We start from the raw sequence: 18,298 nt of genomic DNA, 5'->3' as shown, positions 1-18,298 counted from the left end.
AACCGGGAACTCTAACGTGAGACCATAAACATCATCACGCTTCAAAATGGACAGATACACAAGCTTGCAACGTGTCGTCTTGACAACTTGGAGATCAGCTTATTTTGGCAAGCGAGTTCCTCATGCGATGGATCCACTGAACATTATAAGTATAGAGCGTACGGTAATGAGATTGAGAATAAGAAGTTAATTTATCAAGTTCAACCTTATACGACCAAAGGCTAATAACTTAAAGACTTGGATTGCGTTCATGTGATGGTCAATATTATATATTATTTAAAAAGGTAGGGAGACTGTAAGGGCTGATGTAGCAGTGTAGGCAGATAAATACGGATAAGTACCATATGCATTTCACTATGTATATATGTAGGCTATTTATGAATAAACAAAATTAATTAATTATTGCACTTGCTGAATGATTTGAGTATACCATCAGCTACTCAATGCAGGAGAGCACTGTTAAGTTAACACATCAGTAGCTTGAACACTGGGAGACCAGTGATTCACTTGCTGTGTAAATCAGTGGTTCCCAAAGTGGGGTCCGGGGACCCCCAGGGGTCCTTGAGGGGGTTCCAGGGGGTCCCCAGCACAAATGGTACATTTAATGGAACAAAATGGACACGCAAGGGCCCATTTGGCTCCATTTGTATTCGCTCTCAGACTCGTGGTGGTCCGTGGCCTAATGCATAGTAAACTGGGGGTCCTTGAAATGAAAAGGTTCGGGAACCACTGCTGTAAATAGACAAAAAGAGGGTGTTGTTTTCGTCATCACTATAACACTCACATCAGGCCTCCGGTGAAGGCGACAGCCAACCGGAGTCAGACGTGATGAAGAAAGTACCGCAAACAGGCTGCACCAGTGAAGGTTTTGTGAAGTGAAGTTAAACTACTTTTAACGAATGGCTGTTGCCACATTGCCGGCTGGCTGTGGGCATATTGAAACTCATGTGTTCAAACTGTACTTGACAGGGAGGTGCCTTAAAAGCCTAAGTCTGCAATATACTGTATGTATTTTTGTATGTGTGTGTGTGTGTGTGTGTGTGTGTGTGTGTGTGTGTGTGTGTGTGTGTGTGTGTGTGCGTGTGTGTGTGTGCCTGTGTGTGTGTGTGTGTGTGTGTGTGTGTGTGTGTGTGTGTGTGTGTGTGTGTGTGTGTGTGTGTGTGTGTGTGTGTGTGTGTGTGTGTGTGTGTGTGTGTGTGTGTGTGTGGCGTATGAATGAATGAACGAATGAAAAAACTAGAAAAAGTGCTCGGAGCACAGGTCTCCGCCAGGTCAGGTACGTTATTGTGGCCTCCTGGTGGCGCTATAATAGGCCAATGTGAAAAGGGTGGCATTTATTCTTAGGTCGTTCACGGCAATCGGACACTGCATTCATGATTTGAGGCATTTTGTTCCAAAAATTTGTTTTGCTAAATTAGACCTGCTGGTGGCGCTATAACAGGCCAATGTGAAAAAGGGTGGCATTTCTTCCTTGACCTAGTGGGAATGTGTTTGTGAAATTTCACGAAAAACGCAAGCTGCATTCATGATTTGAGGCATTTTGTTCAAAACGGACCAATCCTGCAAATTTTGGAAGCGAAACTTAGGCAATGAGGATGGAATATGGGAAATCGGACAGATCTGTGTTGATCACATGACTATAGAGATACTGTGTACCGATTTGCATGACTTTTGGATCAAATCTGTAGGAGTAATGTAAAAAAAAAAGGTTTTGCACAAATCGGCCTCCAGGTGGCGCTATAACATGCCCATGTGAAAAATTTGAGGCAGAGGTACTGAATTGGCATCCAGGGAGTGTGTGTGCACAGTTTCGCAGCGACCGGGCCAACGGTGCCTATAAAGACACTGTGTACTGATTTGCTTTTTAGTTTTTTGGATAGAATCTGAAGGAGTAATATGCAAACATGTGTTTTCCAAAAGTCGGCCTCCTGGTGGCGCTATAAAAAGCAGATGTGAAAAATGCAGGGCAGTTGTTTTTCCTTGGCCTCTTGGGAGTGTCCGTGCAAAGTTTCACACAGATCGGTGCAATGTCAATTGGTCAATTGGCCTGTTATAGCGCCACCATGAGGCTGATTGGAAAGTTTTGAAGTGGAATTTCTGAAGTGGCAAGTGGGAATCTACGTGGAAAATTTCACGGAAATCGCATGCTTCGTTCATGATTTTAGGCATTGTGTTAAAAATGAAGCAATCCTGCACATTTTGGGAGCCAATCTTAGCCAATCAGGATGGAATCTGCTAAATCAAACAGATCCGTGTTGATCACATGACTATAGAGATACTGTGTACCGATTTGCGTGTTTTTTGGAGCAAATCTGTAGGAGTAATATCCAATAATGTGTTTTGCAAAAGTCGGCCTCATGTTGGCGCTATAAAAAGCAGATGTGAAAAATGCAGGGCAGATATTTTTCCTTGGCCTCTGGGGAGTGTGCGTGCAAAGTTTCACGCAGATCGGTGCAGTTATAGGGAAAAACGTGAATCGGCCTATTATAGCGCCACCATGAGGCTGTTAGGAAAGTTTTCAAGTGGCATTTCTTCCTGGGCCAAGTGGGAATCTGCATGGAAAATGTCACAGAAATCGCATGCTTCGTTCATGATTTGAGGCATTGTGTTCAAAATGATCCAATCCTGCAAACTTTGGGAGGCAATCTTAGACAATCAGGATGGAATCTGGTAAATCGGACAGATCCGTGATGATCACATGACTATAGAGATACTGTGTACTGATTTGCGTGTTTTTTGGAGAAAATCTATAGGAGTCGTATCCAAAAATGTGTTTTGCAAAAGTCGGCCTCATGGTGGCGCTATGACAGCCTGATCTGAAAAATGTGGGGCAGAGGTTCTGCTGGGACAGCCAGGGAGTGTGTGTGTGCAGTTTCACAGCGACCGGGCCAACGGTGGCGGAGATTAGCTGGTCGCAGACAAGGACGGACACACACACACACGGACGGACGGACGGACGGACGGACGGGGGGCAAAACATACTCTCTCGCCATGCCTTTCGGCCTGGCGGAGACAATAAATAAACAGATACAATGAAGATGAAATTCTGAACATAATAACAGTTAAAAGTCGGGGACTAACCCATGCATTTGAAACTGGCACCATTTGCACCAAATAATTGTTGGGTTCACTGAATGAAACCCTAACCCAATAGTAGCTACACAGTTCAAATCCTCTAATAAAAGAGTGTACAAATGGAACCACAATGGACCAGTGGCTCCATTTGTACAGTATGATTGTAGGCTACACTCAATTAGCACTGAGGCTTTTAACTGTGTATAGTAGGCTACATGCATAGAACTGTACAATTTACAATTTAGCAGACGCTCTCAATCCAGAGCAATTTACACAAGGACAACACAAGGTAATACATCAAATGCATAGAAATAGTAATCTAGGATCATAGGTAAACTAAGAACGTATCATCAGTCTAACAGTAGAATACACAAAAAAAAACAATAATCTGTACATTGAAACTATGCACACAATAGGATGCCAGGTCAACAATGACCTGGCATCTGTCTACATAACATGCTATCTAAATGACATTTTAGCCTTTGCATGAGATACATGTTGTATCTTAGACCTTTTGCTTCCAAATGCACTTTCTTTAAAAAAGTGCCAACAATGTAATGACAAAGAAAAGGAAAAAAAAAGGCTGTAGGTTAATCCCTACAAAGCCGTCAAGCCTGTGTTCCACATTTGGACAGATCTTTCAGAGGAGTTGTACACATGTACGAGCTGCGCCCCTTTTTGGGCCCCTTAATCATTTTGGAATTCACTGAGCCTCGAGATGCCCGAGAAGGCTATGCAATAAACCTGGTGGCTTCCACTGTCCACTTGAAAAAAAAATTGAAAGCATTCGTGGGCCCGCCCATGTGACCACTTGACACGGCAGCCATTCGGCTGCCATGTCAAGTGGTCAGATGGGTGGGCCGTGTGCATTTTCAGAGCATGTTTATTTTAATGATCAATCAATCCATTGTGTTCCACCTTGGATGGCACTAACATAGTATGCTTTAAGTTCTTATTTATTGGTATCACTTTTTTTAATATGAATGTTATATTATCATTAAAATCGTAGTGTTTTTCAGTGTTAATTTAACTCAGAGTACTGTACGTGTACAAATCCATTTGTACAGTCTCAGAGTTACAAATGGATGAATTGCAATAAAATTCATATTAAAAATATATATATTCAAAGATTTTCACAAACCTTTCCACGATAAAAAAAAAAAGCAGATCTACAACCTCATAATGGATTGGTGGATTAATGCACCATTTACCATTTTACAATACACTTGCTTGTTATACTACAATCTGGGAACCCATCGCCAAATGAAAAGGAAAAACAGCGCCCTCTGCTGTTTTTTACTCTCTCACTTGGCTCTGGGAGAGGGTATATGGTGGACCCGTGCGCAAGGAAACCGGGGTTTTGGTCTGCCTTCAGCCTTTCACTTCCAGTGGTGCGACTATGTTTTCATTCCCACTAACAATATTTCTACACAGAACACTAACACCACTTCTCCCAGAGAACATGGATCGTTTTGGTTATAAGCCCACTTGTTTCTATGATGAAAGAGCAAGTTAAAATGTGAATATCTTTCCGTGGTTGTTTGCTCCGAGGACGCTATTGTTAAATGAGTTTCGGTTTTGTTTTTAGTGGGAAGCAGAGCACAGACAGTAAATCCCGCCCACTACATTTGATTGGGTAAAGCGTGGCCTGCTTCCTGATCTGAAGGCACGCCCACTTGTAGGTCAGTACGTACACGTTATGACGAACCCCCCCGACAGATTCAAACACAGAGCAGAATCTGTTCTTGAGAGATTAGTTATTCTATAATATTCGGGGTACCAACACAGTCCGAATCAACTTGATTATTTCAGTATTCACTACAGTGACCATTCAAAACAATGGAGAAAAAAGGCCCAATTGCCTACATTTAACCACAGTCTACATGGGGGTCAATACATATCATGAACACATACAGCAGGGGCCAATGACCCCCCAGCTGAGTGAGAGATAAAGCATGGAACCCCTCTATATTGTATATAATTGTGTTTCAGATTAAACTTATTTTAAAAAAACCTGGCCTGCTCTTTTTTCCCTCTACACCTATACCTCTTCTTCTTCAAAAATAGCCGATCTACAAGCTCACAACGCCTCGTGCTGCAAGGCGTTGTGAGCTTGTAGATTTGTAGATCAGCTATTTTTGGCTAAAGTTCTCCTCAGAAAAGGGATGCTAGGGTTCAAGAGGTTAATGTAAAAAAAGAAAATCATATCAGACAAAATATTTGGCGGACCCCCTGTAGTAGCTCTGAGGACCCCCTAGGGGTCCCGGACCCCCTGTTGAAGACCCCTGACATACATACCATGAATTTGTTATGCTATGTTGATAAATTGAATACATAGGACCACAATAACAATAAGGATTGTTTGTCCTTTTAGCCTAAATGTCTTACAGTACCACATGCTGTTTAAATTTCTTACTAATAAAGTATTCAATCAATCAATCAACACTTGATTTTTAAAGGAGACATCCACTAAATTAATGGTGACTCCCACCCTCTAGAAAAGTACAAGTTATGACATACTGCAGGACTCACTATGAATGTGTATTCATTAAATTCACTGGTTAAGGGGTATTTCACACTTCTGGGGGTCATTTTAACTTCTACTCTGGCTTTTGTTCATTTCCACTCAGCCTTTTACTGTGTATAATTTCAGAGTAACTGCCCACTATAGTTTCTGGTTCAGAATAGCATGTTATCAAGACAATTATTTTTACTTGAGTTGAATCATACCGATAAGGAAAATCAGGGCATTATAATTAAATAGTTGCAGAGTCAGTGAAGCAAGAAGACTGGATCTCACATCTTGATTTCTGTATTTCAGAATTGCTTTGCGATGGATTTAGGAGCACTGTGATTCTAGCCTGGGGCGTCCCAAACTTTTCCACACCAAGGACCCTGCAGGGACTACCAAGTTTTAACCCCTTGATGAATTGATAGACGCTGCATGGCGTGGCGGTCCAGGCACCTAGACTCCAAAGTAGCCTGACTGCGAGTTCGAGTCCCGATCCCGACGGCCATTGCTGCATGTCACTCCCCTAATATAATCCTATCAATAAAGGCATAAAAGCCCCAAAACAAAATCTCTATATATGAAACAAAAAAATATACATATATCTTTTTTTACTGACAAACCAGAGTAGGCATTTTGAGAAGGGCAATTCTCTCTCTCTCTCTCTCTCTCTCTCTCTCTCTCTCTCTCTCTCTCTCTCTCTCTCTCTCTCTCTCTCTCACACTTTGAGGGAGCGAGAGCACGCGTGTGTGTGAGAGAGAGAGAGAGGGAGAGAGAGAGAGCAAGAGAGGAGAGAGACAAAGGGAGAGGGACGGAGGGGAGAGTGAGTACATTTCAAGTCATACAATTTTATTGGCTGATGATAGAAATCATAACTGGCACAAGGACATACATACAGTACAGTAACAATCAGACTTTTTCAGATTACAATGACGTTTGAATGACAGAGATCCATTCAGCATTGCGTGCAGTATCAGACCGGCGAAAACACACAACCTGGTGCATATGAGCATTCCCAGTGCACTGTGCCCTGTGGGTGCTTGACTTTCTCCATGGGCCCTGAAGCACCCGTGGATCCAAGCTAGAACACAATCAATTTGATTGATCATTAGAATAAACAGGAACACCTGAACACTTCACACCTGAACACTTGGAAAGCTTTTGCTCGAACACCTGAACACTTGCACGTGCGTGCGTGCAGTGGTGTAAAGTAACTAAGTACATTTACTCAAGTACTGTACTTAAGTACAATTTGAGGTATATTTACTTTACTGGAGTATTTCCAATTTTCAATACTTTTACTTGTACTCCACTATATCTCAGAGGCAAATATTTTACTTTTACTCCACTACAATTATTTGAAAACTTTAGTTTCTTTTCAGATACAATATATGTTAACCACTTTAGCCCTATTTTATTCCTAGGCTATTTGAAAATAGTCGCTATTTTCAAACATTTTAGTACTTTTACTTTTGGTACTTTAAGTATATTTTGATGCCAATACTTTGGTACTTTTACTTAAGTAACATTTTGAACACAGGCCTTTTACTTGTAACAGAGTATTTTTACAGTATATTGTGGTATTGCTACTTCTACTTAAGTCAAATATCTGAGTCCTTCTTCCACCGCTGCGTGCGTGCACCGTCCCACACTTTTTGTGTCTGCATTTTGAGAACACATGCAGCAGTAGCAATATTTATTGTTAGGACTCAGATGTGTGTGTGTGTGTGTGTGTGTGTGTGTGTGTGTGTGTATGTGTGTGTGTGTGTGTGTGTGTGTGTGTGTGTGTGACCGAAGCACACAGCAAGGAAGAGGCAAATTGAGGGTCTCCGCCAGATGGGGGCGGTATTGACTTCACAGGTTCACAATACAGTTCCTGCGTGTGCGAACCAATCAGCGGCTGCTAGGGGCTGGATCTTGGCGAGACCTGTCAATATGATTGGTTGATAGACGGTGATAGACAGACGGTCCCATCCAATCACCTGCCAAGTAGCTTGAAAAAAAGGGACCGCCCCGTCATCGATTGTGCTACCGAGGTCCCAGATGGAAGTGGCCTGTGAAACAAATGTGACGCAAGCTTCTTCCATCTGGCGGAGTCAGGTTACAGAAGACGGGCGAGACGTTACAATTACCATGGATATGCGCTGTATAGTGAACGCAAAATAAATGTACCACGAGCGCTAGCCTACTCTCCGCAAACGCTTTCGAGATGTTTCAAGTGGGCCCTGATCCTCACCCCAAAAAAGTTTGGAAACCAATGGTGTAGCCAGTTGTGTAAAGTAACTAAGTACATTTACTTATACTGTACTTAAGACAAGTACACTTTTGAGGAATTTACTGTATTTCCCATTTTCAGTACTTTTACTCTACTCTACTTTTACTCAAGTAATTTTGAATACCTTACTTTTAGAGTATTTCTACACTGCAGTATTGATACTTTTACTTAAGTAAAATAATGTAGTACTTTTTCCACCACTGGTTGTAGCCTACAGTCTTGGGCTGCCTATGCGGCTTCAGCAGTTGCACACAACACCAGGGTGTGTGGGCTTCCTGTGAAAATATGTCTCCAGACTGGAGAAAGAAAAGGAGAACATGAAAGATGTGGAGGTCAGCGTCATGCTGACCCTGAAAGCCTGTGTGAACATAATCTCTCAAGACAGCTTCTGCTAACGGCAGAATCTGTCAGCACCACTGCCTTAATTGCTATTGTTAGTATAGGATAGTATAGGATACTAATAATAAACACAGAAACAAACCGGGAAGAAGTGGACTAAGAAATGGGAGGAGCCAAACCGAGTTCATGTTTCTACACAAAAAAGAAGGTGGTGCCCCCAGAGGGAAAAACAGAGGGAAACAAATGTATTTACCAAATGGGTTCCCAGATTGGTCTGAACATAACACACACCACAGACACACACTGAACATACACACCACAGACACACACTGAACATACACACACCACGGACACACAATGAACATATACACCACAGACATAACAAAACAAACACAGTCATCTACTGACTGATGGCTGACCTTCTCTCTACTGGCTTCATTTGTAAAGATGTAAAATTTTGGACACACTCACATGCAAGCGCGTGCACACACACACACACACACACACACACACACACACACACACACACACACACACACACACACGCACGCACACGCACACGCACACGCACACGCACATGCGCACACACACACACACGCAGGCGCACACACCTTGACCTTTATTTATACAGGTAAAATCCCGTGGAGCTACAAGATGTGCTTCTGTTCACCATTATGTCAAAGTCCTGAATGAAAGAACCTTCTACCGGTTCAACACCCCATAGCATCTCTTTTATTTTGTACAGGGTTTAAGTGCTTAATGTGTGCTAAGACCCATGCATCAGATGAGCACTCACTGTGAACTGGCCTCAGGCCACACTAAAAATGTGTGCATGGTGTGATGTCACACAATCAAAGCCTCATCTACACCTGTGGTTGTCCCACGTTGGTCTGCTGTTCCATCAGAGGCTGAGTAATATGCACACATACTAGGGGTGCGTTCGAAAATACAGCACTGAGTGCACTGGCCAATACAAACTAATAGGCGAGTGTGCTCCGGTGCGTAATTTCCGAACGCACCCTATGTATGCATGTTACTAGTTCATAGTATTCATATTATATGTACAGTGTGTGTGTGTGTGTGTGTGTGTGTGTGTGTGTGTGTGTGTGTGTGTGTGTGTGTGTGTGTGTGTGTGTGTGTGTGTGTGTGTGTGTGTGTGTGTGTGTGTGTGTGTGTGCGCACGCTGTGCATGAGGTATACTATAAGCTGCTGAGCGGCTCTGTTCAGTGTTACATAACAGGAGCAATGTTCCGCTCATGCTGTAAGACTTTTACCATAATTTCCTCTTACCGCCTGTTTCTACTGCAGTACACAGGCCTTACCGCCTGTTTCTACTGTAGTGTACAGGCCTTACCGTCTGTTTCTAGTGTACATGCCTTACCGCCTGATTCTATTGCAGTGTACAGGCCTTAATTACTGCCTGTTTCTACTGCAGTGTACAGGCCTTACCGCCTGTTTCTACTGCAGTGCACAGGCCTTACCGCCTGTTTCTACTGCAGTGCACAGGCCCTACCGCCTGTTATAATGAGGGAGTACACCAACGTATTTCATCATGATTTTAAATTATCCTTTAGTTTCATATGTTCTGGAGACAGATAATGCATATTATTATTTGCATCGGTTCAAGGCTTTACATGTCATTTTGGACCCATTGCTGTGCAGGTGCTGCAATCTAGAGTTAAATGGGTATAAGAAAAGCTGTGCTAACTCTGAACATACAGGTATTTTAGTTTGATTTCTTTATTGTAATAATCTTCCATGGTTTTGTATATTCATTGCTCCTGTAGCATTGCAATGCAGAGACAAATTGTGACTGTGCCTTCAAGAGAGCAGAGCAGAGCAGCAGTGACTGACCTGAGAAGGTGTGCTAGAGACAGAGTGTGGAGAAGTGAAGCTGCTGTGAAAACTGCTTTGTGAAAACAAAAACACTAAATACAACAGAATCGGAACAATAAAGTTGCCAAAAAGAGAACAGAGTTCATGTGGAGTCTGGACTTTTCAAGGAGGGCAACACATGGAGATAGTTACCGATAGTCCAGTGAACTGAGCAGCATCTCATCTTCTCTTTACAATTATTAGCTGGCTCTCTGGTTATCTCTCAGAGTTATTTCCCTTGATTCCCTGAGTCATTATCTAACTCTGACCAAAGCTGTCATCGCAGAAAAGGTCTATACAAAACAGTGGCAGTGGGCTACTCACTGTGCCAGCAGGGACAACACAATCCCATATCAAATAAATGCCATTCCCCCTTTAATAACACAAAACATGCTCTGCAATGAGAAGACCGCAGTGTTTCTTTATTTCCATAAGACTAGCGGTTCTCAACCTGTGGGCCGCGAGGGTATTGCAAGTGGACCCCCCAAATAATTGGCAAAACAGTAAGATTGTAATGATAATAACGACTTCACCCATTTTCAACCTATCTTCATTATGGTCATCACTGCTAACTTTCAAGGAATCGAAAGCCTGCAGTTTCTATTAGCTTGGATTCCCCATTGATGATTTCACTGGTAGGCGGGTTTCTGAACTGTCCACAGCCCCCCTCTGAGACACAGACCGAGTATGGTACCAAATTATAATGAGCAATTATATGAAGATATGTTGAAAATGAATTAAAGTCGTCCTTTAATGTGGAAAGAATTTCATGGAATCTTTCCTTTATAACCTGGGGGAAAAAAAGTGTTAAATAGGAGCTTCACTGACTACGTTAGTTCCATTGATCAAAGCCGGAACGCAATTGATTGATCGTTAAAATAATCATGATGGGTGGGCAGCGAACACTTTAAAAATGTTCAAGTGGGCCCTGTAGAGGTCGAGAACCACTGCATAAGACCATATCAATGTCTCTCTCTCTCTCTCTCTCTCTCTCTCTCTCTCTCTCTCTCTCTCTCTCTCTCTCTCTCTCTCTCTAGGCCGTGCGGTCGCAAGCCAAAGAGTTTTTCTGCTTGAATTAGCCAAAGCCTTCTCTGAATGGTCAGAGCACGTTTTGTGGCTCTTGTGGGATAAAAGCAGTGACAGCAGCACTAAAGAGAGAGAGAGAGAGAGAGAGAGAGAGAGAGAGAGAGAGAGAGAGAGAGAGAGAAAAAGGAGAAGCGTGCCGTAAACAATACATTAACAGCATGTAATTACATTTGGCAAGTGGTCTCTCTGGTGAGATGTGTGCCTCAAACCTCATCTCACTCGATGGCTCTACAAAAGGACCAGTGTCTGCATGGTCCTTAATAGCGTTTCCCTGGAAACCTTACCACAGTGACAGGACAAGGACGCGTGGCATCGTACTGGGAAACCAAAACTAGAGTGATGTCGTTGTACTGAAATCCTTCGGTTCCATCTGTACAAATGCATGCCTCTGCTTTAGATATATCACACACTTGTATATACAATGCGATGCGATGCATTGTGAGCTTGTAGATCTGCTATTTTCAAAAGATTTGTATACATTTTATTTTGAAAACTTGTCAAACGGGACATTCTGCATAATGAGTTGCCTACTTTCTACTTTTGGTACTTTAAGTACATTTTGATACCATTACCTTTGCACTTTTACTCAAGTACATTTTGAATTCCGGACTTTCACTTGTAACAGAGCAATTCTGCATTACAGTATCGATACTTTAACTTAAGTAAAACACGTGAGTACCTTTTCCCACCACTGGCAATAAGGAATCGGATCGATTTGCGCAGCTGCAGGATCGATAAGGCGATCACAGCTGATCAACAAATGAACAATCCCCCAATCCCTATAATACTCATGACGTTTCCCCTCCTGTGTTTCTGCAGCTGTCGTCTGCAGCCTGCCTTGCTCACCAACCCCCCCCCCCCCCCACTCTGTTTTTCCTCCATGAGAGATGTTGAAGGCAGAGAGGTCAGCCTCATGCACATCCCACACACTGCAGCATAGAAAGCAGCATACTCGGCAGGCCGCCTAAATACGCCCGTGGCCCACCCACACGCCGCCTCATCATCAGGAGGAGTGCAGGTGCACGGGGAGGGGGGGGGGGGGGAACAAGTGGGATGACAGATACAATGGCATGTGTATTTCTGGAATCCTGCGGTATATACGTATGCTGGCTTGTCCCATGCGGCGCCTTGAGTCACGCTTTTTGACCCAATAAGACCGGGAACGCATCTGTGTGTCATTTTTAGAGATTTCTTTGGCTATTCACAAAATAGCAGATATACAAGCTCATAGCGCGGCACCGAGTGCCGCGCTATGAGCTTGTATATCGTCGAGAATCACTGTGGCATGTCACATGGCGCTCAGTAGTTTCTGTAGTTCGGTCAGGACAACTCATAAATGGATAAAGACAACTCATGAAGGATAAGATATATTTCTTGAATATAAAATGAGCAATATATTTATTATGGTTTGGCGATGAATTGGATCTGCTTTTAGGTACTCTGATAAAGCGCATCTCCCAACCATAGGGACTCCGAATCCCCCGTACATAAACAGCAGATCCAAAACGACAGGTGGTAGCTGGGGTGGTGGAGGGTGAGCAGCAATTTTAGCAAGACAGCAGTGTACAATCACAGCAGCATCAATAGCAAGAGCGCAGCAAAAGCAAGCAGGATGAGAAGTGCAAACTCCCAGCTTAAATAGAGCGGTCTGAGAATGAAATGAGTGTGAGCGGATGAGTGGATGTGAACGTGGAGCTGAGGCGGTCCAATGGTAGGCCGCCAACAACTGCACTGAGTTCCCTGACAGAACTTGCTCTGCGCATGTCTGTGACAGGCGCGACACTCATTAACTGCTCTGGGAAGGCGTGCACACACACACGTACACGTACACGCACACACACGCACGCACCCACAGAATAGTTCTCACCAGTGTACACCGTGTGGGAAGCCTGCTTCTGCCGCACGTATATACGCATGCATGCAGGTTTGTATTACTGAAATTCTGAGGACACCAACATTTTTTACCGTAACCGTAACCCTGAAAGCCCAAAATAGCCACTCTAAAAGCTCACCTGTCTGTATGTCTATGTTGTGAGCTTGTAGAACGGCTATATCTTTCCGCTGCGAAAAGTATAAATCAGGCATTAACTCCAAGCCTAACCCCTAAAGCCTAAACCTGACCTCTACTCCGACCATAATCTTTTCCTCATTGTAAATATTACTCTCTCTTTTCCTCATTGTTATCCTTTTTAACCATGAATAAACCGGATTTCTCCATTCAGGACCAGGAAGAATTGTCCACACAGTTGTCTATTTCTCAAATTCCTGCTTTACTTGTGGTATAGTAAAACAAGTAGGCCTACACACGCGCGCACGCTCGCGCACACCACAGCACTGCCGAGAGTCTCTCAGCTACTACGCGTCAGTGGTGTAAAGTAACTAAGTACATTTACTCAAGTATCATTTTGGAGGTACTTTTACTTTACTGGAGCATTTCAAAATGTCAGTGCTTTTACTTCTACTACACTACATCTCAGAGGCAAATATTATACTTCTGCTCCACTACAATTATTTTACAACTTTAGCTACTAGTTACTTTACAGATTTTGATTATTATTACAAAGCATACATTACCCACTTCAGCCCTGTATACATTTCGGCCATTTGAAAATAGCAGATCTACAAGCTCACAATGTGTCGCGATGCGACGCATTGTGAGCTTGTAGATCTGCTATTTTCAAAAGATTTTAATACATTTGAAAACTTCTGCATCGTGCGACATTCTGCATCATGCATACTTTCTACTTTTGGTAATTTAAGTACATTTTGATACCAATACTTTTGTGTACTTTTACTCAAGTACATTTTGAATTCCGGACTTTTACTTGTAACAGAGTATGTCTACATTGCAGTTTTTATACTTTTACTTAAGTACAAAATTTGAATACTTTTCCCACCACTGCTACGCGGTCACATGTCGTTGGCAGGGGCTGACACGTTTGTGAGCACATGGCCTTTGCATGCAGCTCCGCTGTGCCTTGCCCTTCATGTTCCGTTCGTCACGGTCTGTCTCCTCTCTCCTCTTCCATTACACCGCCATATACGTCTCCTCCTCCTCCTCCTCTCTCCTGGAAGAAGTACTCTGATGCAGTGGTTCTCAACCGGTGGGCCGTGAGGGTGTTGCATGTGGGCCCCTAAATACTTGGCAGAACCCTCAGATTTGAATGATATATAACATAAAATAATTACGTAAAAAACAAAAAGAAAAAAAGTCATGGTGATTTCCTCTTTCAAACCTTGAGAAGTGAGTTTTCATTGTGTTACAGTACTGCTGAATGGGAAATTAAAGTATATGTTGGTTCCATTGATCAATCTGTTGATTGATCATAACATGCTCTGAAAATGCACGAGGTCCGCGAGCGCTTTTGATTTTCAGATGGGCCCTGTTCAGGGCCGCACCAAGGGTAGTGCGAACGGTGCGGCCGCACAGGGCCCCGCGCTTGGGGGAGCCCCGCAAAAAAAAAAAAAAAAAAAAAAAAAGTGAACAGATTCACGTTTAGTAAGAGTTATACCGAGAAATAACCGCAAATAACCACCTAAAACTCGGGGATGGCGCGCGCGGGGATGGGGGCGCGCACGCGCGCTGCGCGCGTGCACGCAACTTCGCACAGGGCCCCGCATTTCTCCCAGACGGCTCTGGCCCTGTTCCAGAAAATGTTGAGAACCGCATTGTTCTGATGTTGTTGTTGTTTTTTTGTTGTTTTCAATTCAGTTGCAAAAGTTGCAATACCACAATGTAGAAATACTAGATAGAAAAAAGTCAAAAGCAACCACGCTAAATTACTGTAGACCAGTTGTGTAGCATAGCCTATAGTGGCGGACAGAGTGTGGAATGGGCTATATTTCTTTGGCCAAGACAGACGATAGAAAGGCAAGAACGCCCTTCTCTCTTTTACTTCCCGTAGGTATCCCGTAGTGGTCGCCCGTTTAGGAGACAATATAGGTTTCATACAGGTTGTGAGTCTATTAATTCCAATGGGGGAAGTGAACGTGAACACAGTGACTGATTCTTTTGCCCCATGGTCACTGAACAAAATGATTGGACCCATTCTTCACAAGCCACACATCTTCCAAACATTCTGACCCTCAAATTGCTTTTTTTCAGAGGGACAAAACAGGAGAAACTCTACTTTGTTGTTGACGTTGCACTGTCCCAGTAACTCACTCTCACGATATGACACTCTGGACATGTGACACACAACCGATGCTTTCATCCACCGCCAGGGAGAGATGGCCCTCTTACTGTATGTGCCCTGCTGCAGTGTTGATTTCGTCGACTAAAACTATGACGAAAAATGTTCGTCGACTACCTTTTTTCACTGACGAAAACTAGATAAAAACGAAATAAAAAATGTTGACTAAAACGAAGACTAAATGTATTGACAATTTGTCAACAAATAAAAACTAGACTAAAATGTTAGTGAGGGACTAGTGGAGAAGAGATCCAGTAGAACTAAAAGACAAGTCATTTTACGTTTGGTTGTGCTCGGGTGTTGTGCTCTCAAAATAGCAGATCTACAAGCTCACAACGCGTCGCGCTGCAACGCGTTGTGAGCTTGTAGATCTGCTATTTTCAGCATGAAACCAAGTGTAAAATCAGCCATCACAACGGCATCAAGGCACCGCCAAAATACATTCGAGTCGACTAAATCAACTGTAGATTTAGTTGACTATAACCTTATGATATTTAGTCGACTAAAACTAGACAAAAACTAAAACATTTCAGATGACTAAAATATGACTAAAACTAAATTGAATTTTATTCAATAGACTATGACTAAAACTAAATCAAAATTTGCTGTCAAAATCAACACTGCCCTGCTGTGCTTTCTGCCGTCTCCATCTCGCTTCCAACACTGATTCTGTGACGACGTTGCGTGCCTGTGTGACGTCAGCGCGACATGGTCTGACAAAAGGGTCAGTGCACATAAAAGTGACTCGACTTTTCAATTTTGCTCTGTGTTCGGAAATGGCGTGTGGAAGTGTTATGCTCTCTGAAGAGCGGGTGCGCTGTGCTATCTGTCTGGATGTGTACGCTGATCCAGTCACCATTCTGTGTGGACACAACTACTGCAAAACGTGTATCACACATTACTGGGATACGAACGATGTGTGTCAGTGTCCGCTATGTAAAAGGAAATTCTCCAAGAGACCGGAGGTCTTCGTCAATACTTTTATTTCTGAGATGGCTGATCAGTTCAGGCAGTCACAGCAGCAACCTGCTGAGCCAGATGAAGTCTCCTGTGACGTCTGCATTGAGACCAAGATCAAGGCCCTGAAGTCCTGCCTGGTGTGTCTGGCCTCCTACTGTGAGACTCACCTGGACCCCCATCAGAGAGTCTCAGCGTTAAAGCGACACAAACTAATTGACCCCGTAAGGAACCTGGAAGACATTATTTGCAAGAAACACGAGAGACCTCTGGAGCTGTTCTGCAAGACTGACCACATGTGTGTGTGCCAGTTCTGCACCGAGTCAGACCACAAGTTACATCAAATTGTATCCCTGGAAGAAGAGTGTGAAGGAAAGAAGGCTGAGCTGCGAAAGACAGAGGCTGAAGTTCAGCAGATGATCCAGGAGAGACAAATGAAGATTCAGGAGGTCAAACACTCATTAGAGCTCAGCAAGAAAGACGCGGACAAAGAAACAACAGACACATGTGTGCAGGTCCTCACTGCTCTGATGAGCTGTATTGAAAAGCATAAAACAATGGAGAAACAGGCTAAATGCTACATCAAAGAGCTGCAAAAGGAAATCACAGATTTAAAGAAGAGAAGCTCTGAGCTGAAGCAGCTCTCACACACTGAGGACCACCTCAACATCCTCCAGAACTTCACATCCATCAACACCCCTCCGCCCACCAAGGACTGGACAAAGGACAATGTCCATCAGTCTTCGTACGCGGGGACTGTGAGTACGACTGTGATTCAGCTGGAGAAGACACTCAGTCAGGAGATTAAGAAGCTGTATGATGCTGAGTTGAGGAGGATCCAGCAGTATGCGGTAGATGTGACTCTGGACCCAGATACAGCACACTGCAGACTCATCCTGTCTGAGGATGGAAAACGAGTGTATCATGGAGACGTAAAGAAGAGTCTCCCAAACAACAAAGAGAGATTCACCAATTGTACCAATGTGTTAGGGCAGCAAAGCTTCTCCTCTGGAAGATTTTACTATGAGGTTCAGATTAAAGAGAAGACTGACTGGGTTATAGGAGTGGCCAGAGAGTCCATCAACAGGAAGAGTCCCAACACACGGATCCCCAACAACGGTTACTGGACTATATGGTTGAGGAATGGAACGGAGTACAAGGCTGCTGCTGGCCCTGATGTCCTGCTTCTCGTCAGAGAAGAGCTCCAGAAAGTGGGAGTGTTTGTGGATTATGAGGAGGGTCTGGTCTCCTTTTATGATGTGGAGACAAGAGTCCACATCTACTCTTTCACTGGCTGCACCTTCACTGAGAAGCTCTATCCAATTTTCAGTCCTGATCCCAATTATAATGGTAGAAACTCTGCTCCTCTGATCATCTCTCCTGTCAAATCTCAGAATAGAGTCTAGTATTACCTCAATCCTCAGCTTTTCATGAAAAGATGAGTTTCCCATTCCCAAGAAATAGATGTTTCATAAAATTCTCATATGAAGAGTTTTAAGCCTGGAATCAAGCCAACCATCATGAATCATGACTCCATTTTTATCAGGTGAAATAATAATAATAATAATAATAATCTATCTAATAATCTAATAAATAATAATCTAGGAAAAGGTGCAAGACTCCTTTAACCTTTGTCATTATTATAGTTTTTATATTTTCATGTTAATGGTGATATTGTAGTTGACTGGTAGTGACTTTTTAATGATAATTTAGAGACCAATTAGAGATGTCGCTGCTATACTTTAGGATTGTGAGTAGTGTACTATTTCTCCTTCTCAAATTGGGAATCATGGGAGCGCCTCAATACACGGCTGCTTCCATACTAGCTCCGTTATATCATTTTGGAGTTTGAGTTTTTTTTGTTATTTTTTTTGTACTTTTTAGAGTTCCTTTTTTTTCATACACACTGCACACTCAGTTATGACAAACAATCACTTTGGACATCTTGATCGGCGATTGCTCACGTTTACTCGACTTTTTTTTACACTA

At 43.1% G+C, this 18,298-nt stretch overlaps 1 protein-coding gene across 1 annotated transcript; it reads left to right on the top strand.

The window, feature by feature from the left end:
• Positions 1-16,128: 16,128 nt before the first annotated feature.
• Positions 16,129-17,715, top strand: LOC308099657 (E3 ubiquitin-protein ligase TRIM39-like; the record flags this gene model as incomplete). Its single annotated transcript, XM_080448393.1, has 1 exon — positions 16,129-17,715. The coding sequence occupies one exon, from the start codon at positions 16,129-16,131 to the stop codon at positions 17,713-17,715; it is 1,587 nt and encodes a 528-aa protein (XP_080304519.1).
• Positions 17,716-18,298: the final 583 nt, after the last annotated feature.

The sequence above is a fragment of the Gymnoscopelus braueri genome (assembly GCF_963280865.1).
Source record: "Gymnoscopelus braueri genome assembly, chromosome: 13".
Lineage (NCBI taxonomy): Eukaryota > Metazoa > Chordata > Actinopteri > Myctophiformes > Myctophidae > Gymnoscopelus > Gymnoscopelus braueri.
The sequence above is the reverse complement of the archived record's forward strand: the minus strand, read 5'-3'. Positions and strand labels throughout refer to the sequence as shown.